At 35.9% G+C, this 19425-nt stretch overlaps 1 protein-coding gene across 1 annotated transcript in view; it reads left to right on the top strand.

The window, feature by feature from the left end:
• Positions 1–1572: 1572 nt before the first annotated feature.
• Positions 1573–19425, top strand: part of mbo (Nuclear pore complex protein Nup88) — a 172856-nt gene continuing 155003 nt past the window's right edge. The window contains exon 1 of the mRNA XM_068767738.1: positions 1573–1832. Within this exon, the coding sequence (XP_068623839.1) occupies positions 1623–1832 (210 nt within the window). The 5' untranslated portion in view covers positions 1573–1622. The remainder of the gene's footprint in view (positions 1833–19425) is intronic.

Raw genomic sequence — 19425 nt, forward strand, 5'->3', positions numbered from 1 at the left:
ATTTTGAGTGGAGTGATATACAACCCGCTGAAGCGGACAACCAACCCAATCCGTTCCCACCTATGCGGGGCGGCGCTATGTTTTCATTCGGGTGTACTTAGTCAATTGCTCGCGAGGAATATCAATGATAAATTAGTTGCCATGGAGAAATGTTGTGTTGCTCGTGAATAAATTCACCTTGCTGTTGTTTATTGCGCGCCATTATTTTCTTTTTTTATGACAGTTCGTTTAGCGTTACGATAGGGGGGAAAGATATTCAGACATGAGTATCATATACTCAATAAAATCTTAGCAAATTTACCTATGAATTTAAAAACATAGATTTAGTTTTCAATTTTCTAAATATAAAAACCTAGTGGACTAGCAAATTGTATGTAGGGCTGTCCACATAGCACTCAGAACAGATGATCGCTATTGCCTTTGATTCTAGAAAGAAGACCACGGTAGCGCAGCGCCCAGTGACCTTGTACCCACAGGGTCCGGTCTTATTAGAATTGGGATGGGAGAAGTCTATACCTCGGTCTATTATTGATGAATATCCCACGGTTGAAATTAACGAAAATTGTCGTGATGTAATTTCAGTGATAATATTTTTTTATCGATTTCACTGTAAATTCATGTCAGTGCATACTATTTATCAATGTTTTTATATTATCTAAACCTTCGATATTGTTATATTAACCTTTTGGTTTTACAAAGTAACTTTAGCGAATATTTACGACTGTCATAAAATTAAAAACATTGTGGTGATAGATAACATTTTTTTTTGTATTAAATTATTTCACATTTAATAGTTATCGATTTTATTTGAAAACGAGTTAAATAAAAATTATGTTACTAACACGCCTTTGATAATAATTAAAAATTGATAAACTACGAGACTAGGTAAAAAAAAAGATTCAATTTTAAGATTCCTGGTTTACAATTGAGTCTATAAGATACGATTCAATACACAAGTTAAATTGTAAGTTATATGTTCCACACTGCTTGTCGTCAAAAAGGCAGTAATATCGTAAGAGACGACCTTTTGAAGTTAAAGTAAATGTATTACTCATTTAAAACAAATAAAGACGAAAATCACAAGTTAAGGTAAAACAAACGATTGTTTTGCTTTAGCTTTTAAAGTCATTATCAGGTAATAAGGTTAAATACCTTATTAAATATTATTTACATTTATTACAGTATCTACACCGATAAGTAATATAAATATTTTAAAATTATATTCAAAGCAAATCGTAATACTATGGTTAATGACCCCAAGATATATATAAAAAAACATTATTTATATTATTTACATAAATTTGTAGTAGCAAATGTGCAATCAGATGCAAATTTTGAAAATGTTACGTTCCATTATCCATATCACCTTAAAAAATTTAATTAAAACTAATTCGTGAAAAATATATGATATACATACATATTACATTAATATCAAATAATTGCACATAGTAATTGCAATTTAAAATTAAATTGCTAATTCATATTATTTATTAGATTGTAATATATGTCGTTGTTTACTTTTAACATTAAAGATGTGGAATGGAACGTAAAATACCGCGTACCGGACTGACAGTGAGTTAAACAGAACTTTTCAAAACAAGTTTTTAAACTTAAATTTTAAAATGGATACGAAATTATACGATACCATTTTAGTTAAACACAATATTTTCAAAGACATTAAGGAAAGTCTGCTAGAAAGTACTAACGGGAAGCTTTACAATTTGATGGAATTAAAAGACGATGTTTTATATATCTGGAACTCTGTTGAAAATTGTTTGTTTTGTGTTAATATTAACCATTTGGAAGAGCATCCTGATGAGACTCCGTACCAGGTATATATTTTCTGATTCTCTATGTATTGTAAAACGTCGAGAAGACAACAATCAAAAATGACAATTTTTAGGTTATGTTGTTATGTTTTTATTATAATTTATAGAACGTCAGCTAACACCCTATATATTAAATTTGATATTTAAGTCTAAGCCCTAATTAATACTACACAATACCTCTTTGATTCTGATTGGTAATTAATGTATTCTTTAAATATGTTTTACTATCCTCTTTTCTATCAAGATTAATATTAATTTTATTTGTTAATTGCGCTTCTATTTAGCTTCTCGCTATCAGACTGCAAATTAATAATATTGTTAATGAAATTCTTCCTGAGTATAAGTATATCAGATAGTTTTGTGCAGAATAATAGGTTTAATTGGGTTTAAATAGTTTTTCAGTTTGTCATTAATTAATAGTTAAAATGTGATTAAAGGTTTGATGTGAAAAAAATAGTGCAAAAATTAGGTGTCCTTTCTTGTCTTATCTCTGTGGGCTGGTATCCCGACCAAGCGGCACTGTGCTCGTTTTGTGTCCTCGCCAAGCCAACTTACTCCTCCAGACATCCCAGTAGACCCATTAGTTCTCTTATGAAAATATTTTATAGATAATTACATAAACATTTGAATTTATTGAAATGAGTTGACAATTTAAGAAATTTTTGAGGTTCAATTTGCTTGTTTAGAAGATAACTTTATTGTTTTGGTCTATTTATCTAGTCTTATTAGATAGTATAGGTTATATTTAGTAGCTTTATAGGTTGTATCTTTGATAATGTAAATTAAAATAAGATTCTGGTCAGTTTATTAAATTTTATAGTTTGTCATTGTCTTTATAATACCTCACATCCACTATTAATTCATATGCAATATGTTATACTCATTGTATCATCAAAATGACTTAATCATCTTAATTCAGAATAAAGTTAGTGTTGATAGCTATGGAAGGCTGTAATAGCTATGTTAGTCTCAGGACTTATGAGTCGAAAAACTAATTATATTTTATATAAATCCCAAAGTGGTTCACATGATGTATCCCCAAGCAAGTACTCCTTTTCTGCTGAACATCTTTTTATTGAGATAATTCTCAACTACAAGAAAATTTTACTTGCTGTGTTCTATTCTCCTTCTCTGCATATTGATTATTTCAACTCGCTCGAGAACCTGTTGTGTAATGTCTGCCCTAATTATGAACACGTTCTTTTGCTAGGCGACTTTAATACGTGTCTACTTAAAAATGATGCACGGACTCAAAAACTGCAGCCTCTCTTGTCCTCTGTCAATTTGGATATACTTCCGCTTTCCGCTACCCATCATTCCCCCCACTGTACTCCTTCCCTTCTAGATCTTATGATCACTTCCTCCCTAGATAAAATTGCTATCCATGGCCAGTTTCCTGCCCCCTTTTCGTACCATGATCTTGTATACCTTTCTTTTAAAACTCGTACTCCCAAACCTAAATCCAACTTTCGACTCTTGCGTAATTTCAGTGGTATCAATCTGGAGGCTTTGAGACGTGATGCAGTCCATATTGATTGGAGTGTTGTTATTGATGCCGACCGCATTGACGTGAAGGTTCAAGAATTTCAGAGGCTCATTTTCCAGCTCTATGATGCTCATGCCCCAATCAAGAAAATTAGATTAAGACATGCACCTGCGCCTTGGATCACGCAGGATATTAGGGATGCGATGTTAAAACGGGACAGCGCCAAGCGTCGCTACAATAAATGTCCTTCAGACATAAACCTCGGTCGCTACAAGTATTGGAGAAACTTCTGCAGTCGTCTGTGTAGGGATGCGAGAAGACGCCATATACATAATTCCATCGTTGGCTCTAGCCCAGCAAAAACTTGGTCATTTCTGAGGTCACTAGGCATCGGTAAGACTTCAAATTCCTTTAGTGGCTCTGTGGATTTGAATGCACTAAATGTCCACTTTTCCTCGGTGCCTGTGACCTTAGATGCCAGTGTTAAAGCTCGCACATTGGGGCATCTCAATGACCAGCCACGCCCTCTTTGCTCTTCTTTTCAATTAACTACTGTTGCGGAGGAGGACGTTAAGAAGCATATTCTCGCTATCACTTCTACAGCCGTGGGCAATGATGATATATCCTCCCGCATGATCTCTCTCCTACTTCCACAACTCTTACCCATTCTCTGTCACATCTTTAATTACTCCTTAGTAAATAGTTGTTTTCCATCAGCCTGGAAGCGTGCAAATATTATTCCTCTTCCAAAAGTCTCCAATCCTACGTCCTTTTCCAATTTTCGTCCCATATCTTTATTGCCTTACCTTTCCAAAGTCCTCGAACACATTGTCCACAATCAGCTGTCTTCTTATCTTACATCAAATAGTCTACTTTCTCCCTTCCAGTCAGGTTTCCGGTCAGGTCACAGTACTGTGACAGCGCTGCTAAAGGTCACAGATGATATACGTCTTGCAATGGAGGACAAGTCTCTGACGATATTAACACTACTCGACTTTAGCAGCGCTTTCAATTCTGTAGACTTTGATGTCCTTCTCGCTATTCTTCGCTCTCTTAACGTCTCTCCTCTTGCTTTGGCGTGGTTTGAGTCTTACCTTCGTGGTCGTTCTCAGCGGATCCACTCTGATGATGTCTCCTCAGACTGGTGCGATCTCGGTGCGGGTGTGCCGCAGGGTGGTGTACTGTCACCACTCCTGTTTTCCGTTTTTATAAACACAGTCACCACTGTAATTTTGTCTAACTTCCATCTTTATGCAGACGACTTGCAGATCTATCGGCATTTCAAAATCTCTGATCTTGATGATGCTATTGCTCTTATCAATGCCGATCTGGAGCGGATCTCTACTTGGGCTAAGTCATTCGGACTAGTAGTAAACCCGAAAAAGTCACAGGCTTTGCTTATTGGGAGCGCATATATGTATAAGCGTCTTGGCGCTGTCACTGCTATCCGTCCATTGCTTTACGATGGCGTTATTATACCTTTTAGCAAATCTGCAAAGAATCTAGGGGTAATCATCGATTCCAATTTGTCTTGGCTCCCGCACGTCAATGAGGTCAGCAAAAAATTACATTTTTCACTTCACTCGCTCAAATGCCTCCAGAACTTTTTACCTCTGAAAACCAAGATCTCCCTCGTACAGACTCTCCTTTTCCCCATTCTTGACTACGCTGACGCGTGCTACCTGGATGCCACTGAGAAGCTTCTAAACAAACTAGAGCGTCTCCAAAATGTATGTATTAGATTTATTTTCGGTTTACGTAAGTACGATCATATTTCCCAGTTCCGATCGCAACTCAAGTGGCTTCCAATTCGTCACCGCAGGAACGCTCATGTTCTTTCTACTCTCTATAACATCCTATACAATCCCTCTGCTCCTTCTTATCTCCGTAACCTCTTCCACTTCTCCCGGGCCCAGGACAAACCTTGTCGTACGAACGTAAGGACGTCACTGGCCATCCCCACCCATCACTCTGATTTCTTTTCCTATTCCTTCACTGTCCATGCCGCAAGATTATGGAACGCTCTCCCCTACAAAGTACATGATTGTCCATCATTACCTGTATTTAAAAAGCGAGTCAAAGAGCACTATTTATCGCTAGTTGTCTAGTATATATAATATTTTTAGTTATATATGTTATATATGTATTTATGCTTATATTATGTATATATATTATTTATTATGCTTATTTATGTAAGTATATAATATGTAAGTATACATTTATGTTCATGTTAAGTATGTAATTATGGTCAAAAGTCGTATCTATTGTAAATATTTCAATTTAATTATTGTGCACGTTGTGTCTGCCTTACTTTTTATGAATCTCCTTCCGTAGGCCTACTGGAAGAAATTTCTGGTTAGAAATAAGTAGTGCCTGTTGTGTCGTTATATTTGTATTGTTACTTTAATGTTTTTATTGTGTACAATAAACTGTTAAATAAAATAAATAAATAAATGAAAACCCCAGGGATCCTCAGGAGACTTGATGGCAATATGTACTGGTGTGAAAAATAAGGATGCACAATTTATAAGCTGCGGTCAATGAAAACTGATCGGTTTTTGAAAGTGAAGAGCTAAAATGTTGGCTTTACTTCATCTATCAATGTAGGTAGATAATATTTTAAACTCAACAACTGCTGCTTTTTTATCTAAAACTTAATTTAGAGTTGGAAATTAACCATAAGACTATGCTCTCTCCTCTATTTCTATAAATAGATCATCCACTCGTTTGTTTTTTCACATTTTTTGTAGAGTTTTGAGAATATGATAGAAATATAGCTTCAGGAGATCCACAGGAACCAGTTAAATTTTGAAGTATGTGAACCTTTAATTTAGTTTCTCTCTTCTTAATCACTTCCTCGTATCTGCCAATTTGTCAGGCTCAGCTTTCAATTCTTCTCTGTGTTTTTTGTATTCCGAAAGTGTTATGGAGCTGAGGATGTCGTGCTTTTGTGACTGCATCAGTCCAACGAGAAGGTGACCATCCCTTACGCTATTAACCTTCTATATTGCTGTCAACTATAAGCTTCTGTAGATTTTCGGAGCTACACAGTGCAATGTAGCTGAAGTACTTGAAGATTACTTTGCAAGCAGACTATGTATTTGTGTATATATGTATATGTAAGTATTCATGTATGTATATGTATATAGTAATGAATGTATTTGTATGTACCCTTAATTGCCCTCTAGTTTTCTGGTAGAGATTGCCTTGAGTAATAAGACCACTTATTTTACCATATGAATTGTTTTTTTTATGGTATACAAATAAGTGTTAATAAATATGGCTAGTCTGGTTCTAATTTTGAGATCTTTGAGGATATACAGATAGTTAGGTGTGCTGACCACAGGATTCTTAGCATTCAGTGCCAACACCGCATGTTTTGTCTTGTATGTCTTTATTTAGTTTCTTGTGTTTATTATTAATGTTTAGTATTTTGAATATGCCTTCTGTTGTAAAGTGTACATAAGTTATAAGTATATATTATTTGTTATATACATATTAATTTGAATAATTCTTTTCAGGTAAGTCTTCATCTATATGTAAGGTAATAGTTTTTAAATATTATCTTAAGGAAAGTATCTAAAAGTCTGTTTATACATAAAATTACACACTTTTTAATCCTATTAACAACTTTAGCTTTAATTTCTGTCTACTGATATATAAATTATTTAATAAATAATTTATTACTCAAAATTTGTTAAGTATCCTTACTTTCGTGCTAGATGTAGACTTGTGTTACAGATATCGAGATTCTTATAAAAATTTAAACTAATTATACTAAATTACTCTGAATAATTACTCCCTCCCCGCACCGCGCATACCTAAGGCGCGGCACATAAGTTTGAGTCACTATAGAATAAATCTTGAGAATAGCAGTAGTTTTTTTTTGTTAATTTATTGTTTTAACCTAAAGGGTCATTAACGGTGATATATAGGTATGAATTTGATAGAAACTAAAATCAAATTTAGATCCATTGTAAAGGAAACTAACCTTCTCAGGTTTTTGCAGAAAGGTTGTGTAGTATGCAATAAATAACAAGGCTCAATTGTATGGCCTGTAGGTTTTGGAAGTAATTACAACACTAAGTACAAAGTATAAGTGTGTATATTGATCAAACTTTTCACATATACCGAATTTTAAATATATAAAAATAATATTAGTCCAATAAAAACCGTCAGTCGTCAACAAGGCGGGATGTATTGTAGTGCGCTCTCTTTCGCACGATAAAAATATAGAGCGCTCTAGCGTGGGATTCCCCTGTTCGAGACACCGCTTAGAATGACGTAATATAGCTCATGACAGCAAATGAGTTGTATATATACATATATATTTATCATTTTTTATTTTACTTCTGTTGATTAGCTAGTTTGAACGCCTATAGATGCATCACTAGGTGATCACTGCTAATACCTTTAAGCCTTTTTGGACGTATTTAATTTGGACATGTATCTTACTGGTCATAATTTCTGCTGAAAGGGCAGTGATATATAACATGCAGGATTATGAAGAATAAATAAGATTTATTATTTCTTATGATAACTTTATATATATACTAGCTGATCCCGCAAACGTTGTTTACCTTCTATGTTATTTCTAGGTAACATTAAAAGCAAATAAAAAATAAGGGTTGATCGTAGAGGGATGAAAATTTAGAGTTGCATGTATTTTTTATGCTGTATCATAAAAAAAAAAATTGTTTAAAAATAGAAAAAATTGGGGTGGACCACTCTTAACATTTAGGCTGATGAAAAATAGATGTCCGATTCTCCACAGTGGCCGATATGCGCGCTAAGATTCACGAAAATCGGTCGTGCCGTTTCGAAGGAATTCAATCACGCACGCCGTGACACGAGAATTGAAGAGAATAATATGTCTAATGTTTTCGTAAAAAATATATATTATAGTTCTGCAATGTGTGGAATTTTACAAAACGACTAACTTTCTTTTGGCCGTTTTGGAAAATTAATTTCAAATGTTTTAAAAAACGGTTATGCCTAATTGAAGTTAAAGGTTGGAATTTTACAAAGTGTTTTCGAAACGTGTCGATTTCTTTACGCACAAGAGGCGACTGGCTTACCTCAGCGTATTGTCGTGCGTTTTATTTGCACTGGATTTCGTTATTTAAAAATGATAATGATTCTTGAATATATTGCATGAGTTCGTGAATAGATTTAGATATTTATATATGTGCAGATGAATTGTGTTGATGTCTTAAAGCAGATATGTGTCCGAAAAGGCTTAATACAGAGGTAGAGAAAGTAGGTACATGTTGAATTGTTTTTTTTTATGGATAATAAATTCATATTGTCGATATTAAGTAATTCAACTTGAACAATGGGCATCGGAAAAAGCACTCGATTACAAAGGCAGCCATTAATCTCACTTGGCTCGACCGCGGAATTAATTATCCTCTCTGACCATACGATTTAATGGGTTTCCTGAGGGACCGTGGTTCCCGATTAAATCACTACTTCTCATAGGGCAATTTATAGTGACCAGTACCGGAATCAAGACGTAGGCGCATGGCGTTACAGACGCTGGATGTGCCATATTTGAAATTGACTTGTTAAAATGAATCAGGTGTTACCGTGCGGAAGTCCATCCTAAGTAAGAAAAAGACCAATATTTAGCCACTTTCGCACATGCAGTGGTAGTCGTGCAACAAAGTGCACCGCCCGCCAGCCCGCTGATAAATGCGTATGCGAATTAAACAACCGCCACCGTTAATTCACTCAACACGTGTTTCACCCCTCCACGGGGCATCTTCAGAAGTTATGTTACACCGATTAGTGCAAGTACAGAGTCAAGAAATAATTTCTCTATAAACATATAAACTCTTTAAAGATTTTTTTTTTCTTAAATTGATCCATCAACACATCAATCGTACAACCCTTCACTATGTGGGCGATACATGAACAGTCATCGTGATGATGATTGAGGGGGGCCTGTGTTTTGCAGTGGGCGTTTTTACTGAAATTTCATATTATAGTTATAAGTTATATAATTTGATAAGACTTTCTTAAAAAAATTACTATTGTGTAGCTATATCACGTCATCGTAAGCGGCGCATCGAAAAGGGGAATTCCACAGAAATATAATTGTGTACAATAAATCTCGATTTATGATTGACCGACGATTTCTGTTGGTTGAACATTTTTTTAATAGTTTTAAATCGGTATAAATATGGGCTAAACTTGACGAATTTACACCGATAAGACACGCGCACTAGCCGTGAGTTCTGCCGGCCAGCATGGTCGCGCCTGATTTGTGTCTTCGAGGACTGGCTGGGATGCCCCGCTGCTATCCTGCTCTTCATCTTCAACGTCTCTCCACCAAGCACTGATACGAGTTCCGACACTCAAACTTTGTTAAGTTTTTAAGTTCACGGACCCCTCCGTTCTGTGAACTCATTCCGACGAAGCTGTAAAAGCCGCAAGGCCAACAGCATTAACTTCTTTAGATACAGTACAGTACAGTACGAATTTACACATTTCTACTTCGAACTTCGTGTTGATGTTACCTCCAAGTACTACTGGCTTTATGAAAGATCCCACAATTGTTTCCGATGATGTTTTTGCTGTTATACTGAATGGCTTTTACAGCATAGATGAAGGGTTTTCGGAACGGAAGGAATTTTACAACATATGAATGTGCCGATTCTAGTGGACATTTGGCGTTGTATTGGCCCTTTGTCCGCCCAAATGGCAGCCCTTTGCCCGGCTCGATTGTTAATCTGAACTTAGGTGAGTCTTTCACCTCGACCGTTTGAAGATTTGGAGCATTTTGGTATTTCGAACTTTCTCCCAAGAAATCTCTTAATTTTCTTATATACAAGGATAATCAGATATAGATGTAAAAGATATAAAGGAATGAATATATATTATTTACAGTTAATTAATGAATGACTTACCGATGTAACTCGAAGAATTGGTCATGTGAAGTGCAACCGAATGAGGTTTGGGTCGAAATGTTCCGGAGTGGTGATCACGAGCTTGTAGGTACCGAAGTAATAGTGAAGGTTGAGAAGTCTCAGGATGCGGGCTGGACCGTTCACCGTGTCCAAGACCTTTGCCCTTCAGTGGGCGTCCATCGGATGAAAAGAAGATACAAAGTCACGCATTAGACAACTTTATGTAATATAAAAGTACGACTCTATATAAAAAGGTATGTTTATATACAGGACGATTAGTTATAGGTGTAAAAGAAGTGAATATATAGCTCATTTGCTGCTAATTGCTAATGGAACACGCTATAGAAAATATGGAGGCGATCTTTGAAAGATGTCCATGCCTTGCAGTGGGTGTCCATCACCTAAAAACATGAAGAGAATGGATGCTACATCCTATACTAAAATCAATGATTTATAATTAATTATTATTTACCATTTGTCCTTGCATATTTTATACTGCAAGAAGTTATTAGTCTATCGCAACAATAGATTTATGTGGTATATTTAACAGTGATCACTTTATACAGGGTGATTGGAAATAGATGCAAGTTTTAAGCGGATAAATGAGCTATATATTATTGTATTTAAAAGCTTTTATACCTTTGAACAATCGCCATGTATATGGTACGCCAGTTAATGGTTCGTGTAAATCAGAGTTCCACAAACTTTTTTGTGTCGTAGACCGCTTGCCATGTTTTTCCGTGTTGGGTAGACCCCCTACTTACCTGATATTGATTTCCTGTAAATTTCTAAGTGTAGTGAAGTTTAATGTTAAAAACTTAAAGTACAAACACATGTTAATTTATACATTTATTAATTGAATTTAAATTAAAACCACTCAAAATAAAATTTTGTATCTGTTATGTAAAATATATGTAACATTAAATAAACTATAAATAATTTAACATAAGCAGTAAGTCAATTTTTTTAGTGACAAGGATGAACCTGATGCTTTAATAATAAATTATCAAAATTTGGCGTCAATTTTGTAATCTTTTGTATCTTAAATCTCCTCGGCTAATGATGTCCAGTCTATGGACCCCCAAATTTTTTTTCGCTGACGTAGACCCCTTGCAGGTTGTCATAGACCCCTAGGGGTAGATAAAGACCACTTTAGGAATCACTGGTGTAAATCATAAACACTTGTTTAATCTCGACGCTTCTGCGGGCTTTCCATGTCTTATCAGATAACGTAGCAAATTTTTAATTTACCCACTGTGTAGTTGTGTAGTGTTTACATTCGACTAATTCATTTACAGATCACAGTTATAACATTTGGCATAAAATTGCATAACATACCTGTCTTCAGTTTTGTGTAAACATATTAGGGGTATTCAATGAAATCAGGCGTTACCTTGCGGAAGTCCATCCTAAGTAAGAAAAGGACCAATATTTAGCCACTTCCGTTCAACAAGTTACAAGTAAACGTGGTGTGGGTAAGTTCCCCATGTTCACCCACACCGTGTTGTAGGTGGACGACATTGTAATATTACGGGGAATTTCTGGATGCAACAACTTTTCACAATAGATTAAAAACCGATAACTACTTCGCCGTGTTGCTATGTTAAAAACGTAAATGGAAAATTACTTCGTTTTTACGAAATATCTTTATATTATAAAATATATTCTTTATGATTATTTAGAAAAAAATCGCTCCAACGACAGATTGAAAAGTATCTAAAAGTACATTGCCTGTATACCAAGTAAGAAAGGGACCAATATTCTAAACACAGAGACTCTGTGTTTGGCACTAATCGGTGTAACAACTCCTGAAGATGCCCCGTGGAGGGGTGAAACACGTGTTGAGTGATTTGATGGTGGCAGTTGTGTGATTCGCATTGTTTGCCGCATACGCATTTATCAGCGGGCTGGCGGGCGGTGCACTTTGTTGCACGACTACTACTGCATGTGCGGAAGTGGCTAAATATTGGTCCTTTTCTTACATATTAGGGGGACCGAAAAGTAATGCCGTCTCTGTCAATACATTTTACAGAAAAACCGATTGGTTCGTTACCGCTTCGGCATTGAAAATTTGTATACTAGATGGCAAAAGGTTGTTGATAACGAATGTGAATATATTGTTGATTAGAAATAAAAAGTAGTCGCGTGTGGATTTAACTTAAGAAAGCGACGTTACTATCCAGTCCCCCTAATAATTATGTCACCATTACACATTTATGCATTACTAAGTTTTTATTTATACGTTTACAGCATTATGTAATGTGTATATGTAAAGGGGCGTAAATGTATTTCCGATATGGGCATGAAATAATAAATGAAAAATTCGAAATAAAATTTATTTTACAATGTTTCGTAAATTCCCACCACTTATTTAAGCGTGAAACTAACATTTAAAATCTTTAATTATTTTTGTTTGATTAAAAAGTGATCCACTAGACATCCCCTATAGATTATTGAAGCGACGTCATAGCCAACGATTTTTGTAATTAAAAAATTCTTTCATTGAATGATACTTCCTTTTAATATGCATTTTAAATGGTTGCAGACGATAGTAGACTGCTCTTAAACGTCCAAAAAGATAGAAACACTACTTTTTTGATACATAATTATTTGTGACCTACCTATCGAAACTTCAGCTCACCTATGCTCAGGTCTATGCCGGTAGCTATAGTTCATTTACTTCTCTTCATTCCTAACGTACATATCTAATATAAACGAAGGTTTATATATAAATAGGCAACATATATAACTAGTCTAGAACCTAAGAGATATTCTCCAGAAGTTATTGCCATTCTAAGAAGGGAGCATTAAGACGTTTTCCTTTGCCTGAGGAACATTTTATTGGCTACCCGGCCGGACCTGCGGGATAGATGGTGGGGAATGTAAATTTACTGTACGGAACCGGACGTAAGGAGGTGAGCATCGGATTGTTTTGTTTTGGTTGTACCGCATTAAGACGGCCGTCTATCACACCGAAGTTACGTTATTATTACCCCCACTTTTTTGTTATCCATACAAAGATTTAATGATTGTACTGATTGTATGAAGCCCCTCAACCTATTTTTGTGCCTTTCAGATGCTTATTTGTACGGTATAAAAAAAATTTAGTTAAAATTGGAACATAATTGACGAAGGTACAAATCAGTAGGTAGTATTGTGTATATAGTCAGGCTGCCAAGCAATATTCACCGCATAAAAGAAACTAATTGTATTGCGATGCCAGACAACTTTTGGATGGAGATTAGAGACACGAAGAAGTTAGTTTAGAGTATACGATGTGCCTTATCTACTGCCACTTCAGACGACGTATATAATAATAATATTTGTTTGTGGTTGACGTTAATCACGTAGTACAAGTTAATGTTTATTGACTTATTTTTTTGGTTGAGATTTAACGCAACGGTGTGATACAGTCCTGTTGTAGTACCACTCGTCGGCATTCCAATCAAATCTGAACTTAATTCCTATCGTGATTAGGTTCTAAAATGGCTGGCAGTCGGCCAGGGTGGCTCCTGTGGGGGGCGAGAACTTAAGACGATCGCGTGTTTGCGAGCATTTGCCAAGGCCTTCGCCGAGACGTGTTAGATCGATGTGCCTAATATATGAGAATCGAAATACACCGCCCGCTTTAATTCGCCTCCTGTCCATTTGTTCCGATTGTGGGCTTATTTATTGTGACGTTGCGAATTGGTGCGCCTTCCGTGGGAGTTTGCGTTTTCCTATTAGTACGTAGTTTGTGAAACTTCCCTTATGTTGTTAAATGAGTCATTCGTATAGTTACTTGTTCAGGTTTGAAAATTATTATTTATTTTTTCATGACATCATCAGCTGGTAGATACTCCAAGTAAACGTGTGGGTAAGACCACCATGGTTACCCACACCGTGTCGAAGGTTGACGACATTGTAATAATGCGGGTAGTTTCTGAATGTAACAACTTTTCACAGTAGATTGAAAAACGGCAACTGCTTCGCCTTATTGCTCTGTTAAAATCGTAAATAGAAAATTACTTCGTTTTCACGAAATATCTTTCTTTATATTATAAAATATATTCTGTATGATTATTTTAAAAAAAACGCGCTTCAACGACAGATTGCAAAGTATGTAAAAGTACATTTTCCGTATGCCAAGTAAGAAAGGGACCATTATTCCAAACACAGAGACTCTGTGTTTGGCACTAATCGGTGTAACATAACTCCTGAAGATGCCCCGTGGAGGGGTGAAACACGTGTTGAGTGATTTGGCGGTGCTAGTTGTGTGATTCGCATTGTTTGCCGCATACGCGTTTATCAGCGGGCTGGCGGGCGGTGCACTTTGTTGCACGACTACCACTGCATGTGCGGAAGTGGCTAAATATTGGTCCTTTTCTTACTTAGGATGGACTTCCGCAAGGTATGCCAAATGTTAAGGTTTATGTTGAGGTACGTTATTAAAAGCGAAAGTGAAATATATTTCTAGTTTTAATCAATTTGGATTATTTTCTCATTCTTCTGAATTCAAATGATCACACGTGGAACATAAATATTGAATGTCGAGGACTATATGAATGAAGTAAATACGTATAAACAACCATTCGCTATTTGAAATTTAATTATTATTGTTTTCAGTTTTACAGAAGCAACTGTTAACTGTAAGCTCGGAACTAAACAAACATCTAAAAGATAACAAACTCGTCTAGTGTAGAGCGCCAGTTTAAACAGCGCCGGCACCGACGACGTGCTCTATCGAGACATTATTAATTAAAATCCAGCTTATGAAGCCCGCACCTGTCCCCGGGCAATCGGGTTGGACAAAGAAAGGACGAAATCGCCCCGGGACCGGGGCTTCCATCGCTTCATCCTGTCCCGAAGGACGAAGTATCGATGAAACCTTCGATGTGCAGATTAGTGCGGTCCGTGTAGGCTTTTAATTATTCAAGCTCCTGTTAAGATGTTTGAGATTAAGGAAATGTTAATAAGCTCTCACGTCTTCATTTAAATCGGCGTACGGATATATATAAATAGATACTAGCTGATCCCGCAAACGTTGTTTTGCAAAAAAAAAATAAAGTTTTTAATTAACAAATGTAAGATAAGGGTTGATCGTAGAGGGGTGAAAATTTAGGTTTGTATGTATTTTTGTATGCTGTATCATAATAAAATAAAAACCAAAAAAATTGTCTAAAAAATTAAAAAAAAAATTTTAGGGGTGGACCACCCTTATCACTATGGAAAATAGATAGTAGCCGATTCTCAGACATACTGAATACGCATGTAAAATTTGGTAAAAATCGGTCAAGCCGTTTCGGAGGAGTTCAAGTTCGAACACCGTGACACGAGAATTTTATATATTAGATACGGATGCTTCGATTGCAAAATCTATAATAATTATTAAATTTGTATAAATTCAAAACAAAAATCTCTAATAATAAGTATTAACACTAAATGACAAAATCGTTATAGTTATTGAATAATAAATAATTTATGTGAAAAGTCAATCTGATTAACTCCATACTATGATGTATTAAATAGGAATTGCAGAGCCCTGGCTAGTCAGAGTTACTTTACTTCCTCGTCATCCTTTTTGGGAACTGCTGCAAACGCGCGGCCACCACATCGAGGTGCAACTGAGCTGAGAGTGCAGGGCGAAAGGCGAATCTTCTGCGCCTTAACCCTTTTTCTGCGAACAGCGCCTTTTGGCGCTCGACTACTGACATTTTTTCTCACTGAATAGCGCCTACTGGTAAATGTGGTAATGTAAATCTGTAAAAATAAATCACCGTTTTATATAGTTCAAATGACATATAAGGACTTATTCTCTACAATTACTTTATAAATTTTATCAATAATGAAACGAGTACTCATCTGATACAATTTAAGAATGAATATATACGAAGTGTAGCAGGTAGATCTCTATGTCTAAAAAATGTGGTCCAGCCCTTACTCTGCAATTCAAAGACAGCATTTGAATTTACTTTCACTTGTCATATCGACTAACTCTCAAAATCACGAAAAAATTGTAGTAATAATAATAAATACTGCAAGTATATTCCACTTCATACTTTAAAAGAAACACAGACAAAATAAAAATGCGTTTGCAATAATAAAGTTTACGTAGTATTTTTGGATTTGTAATTTGAAAAGAATTATAAAAAGCAACGTATTGTAATTTTTTAAACTTCTTGTTTTATTAAGTTAATCGATTTAGCAAGTGAAGCATCAATATACGTTGCTGTTAGTGTGAACACTAATACAGTACCCGGCAAGAAATATTGCACATCGACGTTTGGAAAGAGACAATCGGCTAATTTCGAAATTATACTATACACATTTGCAGTCAATTAACGTATGATTTTTTTAATATAAAAATTAAATTAATATAACATATTTCACAGTTGTACAGAGTGATTAGAAATAGGTGTAAAATCTTAAAAACTATGCTGATTAACTATTAATTCACCCTGTATAAGATATGCAATGATTTATGAACTATATCACAAAGCAACAATATCGGTAACAATTTTACAAGAGTTGTGTAAGTCGGGGTTAAGACGCCGTGTCGAGATGGGCGCGAGGGGGGGATGGCCCACCCTCGTAGCCCCCCACTTACAGCGGCAGTACACGGCTAGCGCGTGTATGTATGCCCACGGGTGTTCATTAACTCGCATGCTAAGCCGACGATTGCAGATAGAGTTGGGTGGACGATTGAGGAGAGACGCGGTTACCTTCTTTGACGGATTTCACTTGTGCGATCCAAGTGATTTGGAATTTAAACGTATCATGACCGACATTTTACTCATATATTAGGGTGACCGGAAAGTACTGTCGCTTTCTTAAGTTAAATTCAACAATATATTCACCTTAGTTATTAACAACCTTTTGTAATCTAGTACACAGATTTTCAATGCCGAAGCGGTAAAAATCAGTTGTTTTTCTGTAAAATATGTCGACAGAAATGACATTACTTTCCGGTACCCCAAATATAATGGGGAACTTAACGCCGAAGGCATTCTCTACCAGTTAACCACTAAGCGGTGAAAAGATAAATTAATAAAGGTAGTTAAAACTACTTAATAACATAAAACACGAAAAATAAAATGAAAAGGTGAAATAAAATTGAAAAGAAAGAGAAGTAAATAAAAACAACTTAAATAAGTATAATAATGGCTACTACATATTATATTTATATATAAATGTACCTTATACGTATATGTTCACTCTTTAATGCTTTTTATTTATGACTAACCACCTCATAAGTGGTCACTTTAAATTCAATCGTGTATTTTGTTTCCGGTATGTTCTCTTCTATCTTAAAGTATCAGCTTCCTATTTTTTAAATCACACAAAACTCATGATCGTAAGTAAAATTATTATTATGCAATATTATTTTCAGTCAATGTTAATTAAATCGTATTATTGCACGAACAAAAAAATCGGAACCTTCAACACAGTATATATATATATTTCCGTGCATATCTTATAGTCTGTCAATCTTAAACCAAAAGTAGACTAGTTCCTTGTCTTCTATCACATCAAAGCCGCCCAGCCTCAGATTCCTCATCCTCCATCTATCACCAAGTTTAGTAATACATGGCGTTTAAGTCGTTTAGAGTAGCTAATACGGTAACTAAGTCGTTCGGGTGATTATCTAGTCGGCTTATATATTGATCCCGTGCTACTTTTAACTCTTGAAACATTAAACACGAAAAGAAATATATTATAATAATCAAAGGAAATAGTACAGTGGTCAGTCTTAACGCAAAATGTAATTTCTTCCATACAACCTTGGATGATCCTAGTTAATTGATATGTGACATCACAAGTCACGGCGCTCTCTTGAAGGCCCTTGAGTTTAGTCATTGCACGGACATTCTTCTGGACCGATCCAAGAGTTCGGCGGTGCAAGCCGGTAAGATAATTGTATGTAGCTGCCCAAGCCGATGCTCTCCCAGGAGCTCTGAAGCTACTATATCAGAAGTTTTACGCTAAACGGCACTCTATGTCCTGCCACTTGAAACCGGGAAACCCTACCAGTGAGTCTGGTAAAAAAAACTCGGTTGACAAGGAACTAAATTACTCTTTGGAAGTAGTCGATAATTACTCCTTTAAAACGCAGATATTACTTTATTTTAATGATGTAAATATATCTCTGGTAAAAATTATATTATTAAAATATTTCTTAAACTTGTCGCAATTTAAAAGCGACGCTAGTGAAACGTTGTGTTGTGTACGTATATTTAACTGTAAGCGTACAGTGAATATTTAAAATATTAAGTAGAATTCCGTTGATTCAATATTCCGTTTTCACGTCAGCCCTTATACGACCGAATTCAAAATGGCGTCATGTAAAACGTACATCGAATACTTGAGACTCGTTCTTTTCCCGCCTCCGAGTGTCGTTGGCGGCATTAAATCTTAATAAAACCCGTCATGCATCACGATGGCGCCCTTTGATTTCTCACTCGGCAAACCGCGTCTCCGCATATCAAAGAAAATCACAACTCTTTTCATTGCGCGCCGATAGAATGCGCACAAAGACCACGTTAATTGATCCCCCACTCCGCCCACCGGGTTGAAAAATAATACCCCCGCCGCGCCGGGTCGGGGTCTTGATAAAGTGGACACTGCACCTTCAATTTACTAATACAAATAAGCGAGAACGCGCTCACTCCGAGCGCCCCAGCGCACCTACAGGCGACTCTTTCACAAGAGCCATTGTGTCGGACCCTCAATCGCGGTCTCGATTATCGGAAAGAAAACACTCATCTATATTTTAAATAATGATCAGGGCCAAGAGAGGGCGCCAGGGGGTGGGATCGGGCTCGCGTGATGGATCGTACGGGATGGCCCCAATAAACCTTTGTGCCCGTCGCCCTTGTTTCTGGGGACATTGTTGCTTGTAAAATTTCACGTGACAAGCATTGTTGTCCGACGCTTTGATGGTCAATTTATTAATTTGCCAAAATACACTTACATACACGCGCTACATAAAACCTATCTTCCTTCTAGTTCCATCTTCTCTTTTATTCAGCCTCATATTCTCTCTCCTTTACTCTAGCAATCTTTACTTTACTTTATTGGAGATAGACAGTAACAAAAGGCAGCAAGAAAGTACTAACATACAAACTTAGAAATATAAACTTAGTTACAATAGTTACCTTAAAACTATCTCACTAAGAACATTAAACGATTTAAAGTCAAACAATCACAAAACAAGGAAAAA

The sequence above is a fragment of the Battus philenor genome, unplaced genomic scaffold (genome assembly GCF_028537555.1).
Source record: "Battus philenor isolate CCGP_79_NKW_IND1 unplaced genomic scaffold, ilBatPhil1.0.hap1 SCAF_23, whole genome shotgun sequence".
Taxonomy (NCBI): Eukaryota; Metazoa; Arthropoda; class Insecta; order Lepidoptera; family Papilionidae; genus Battus; species Battus philenor.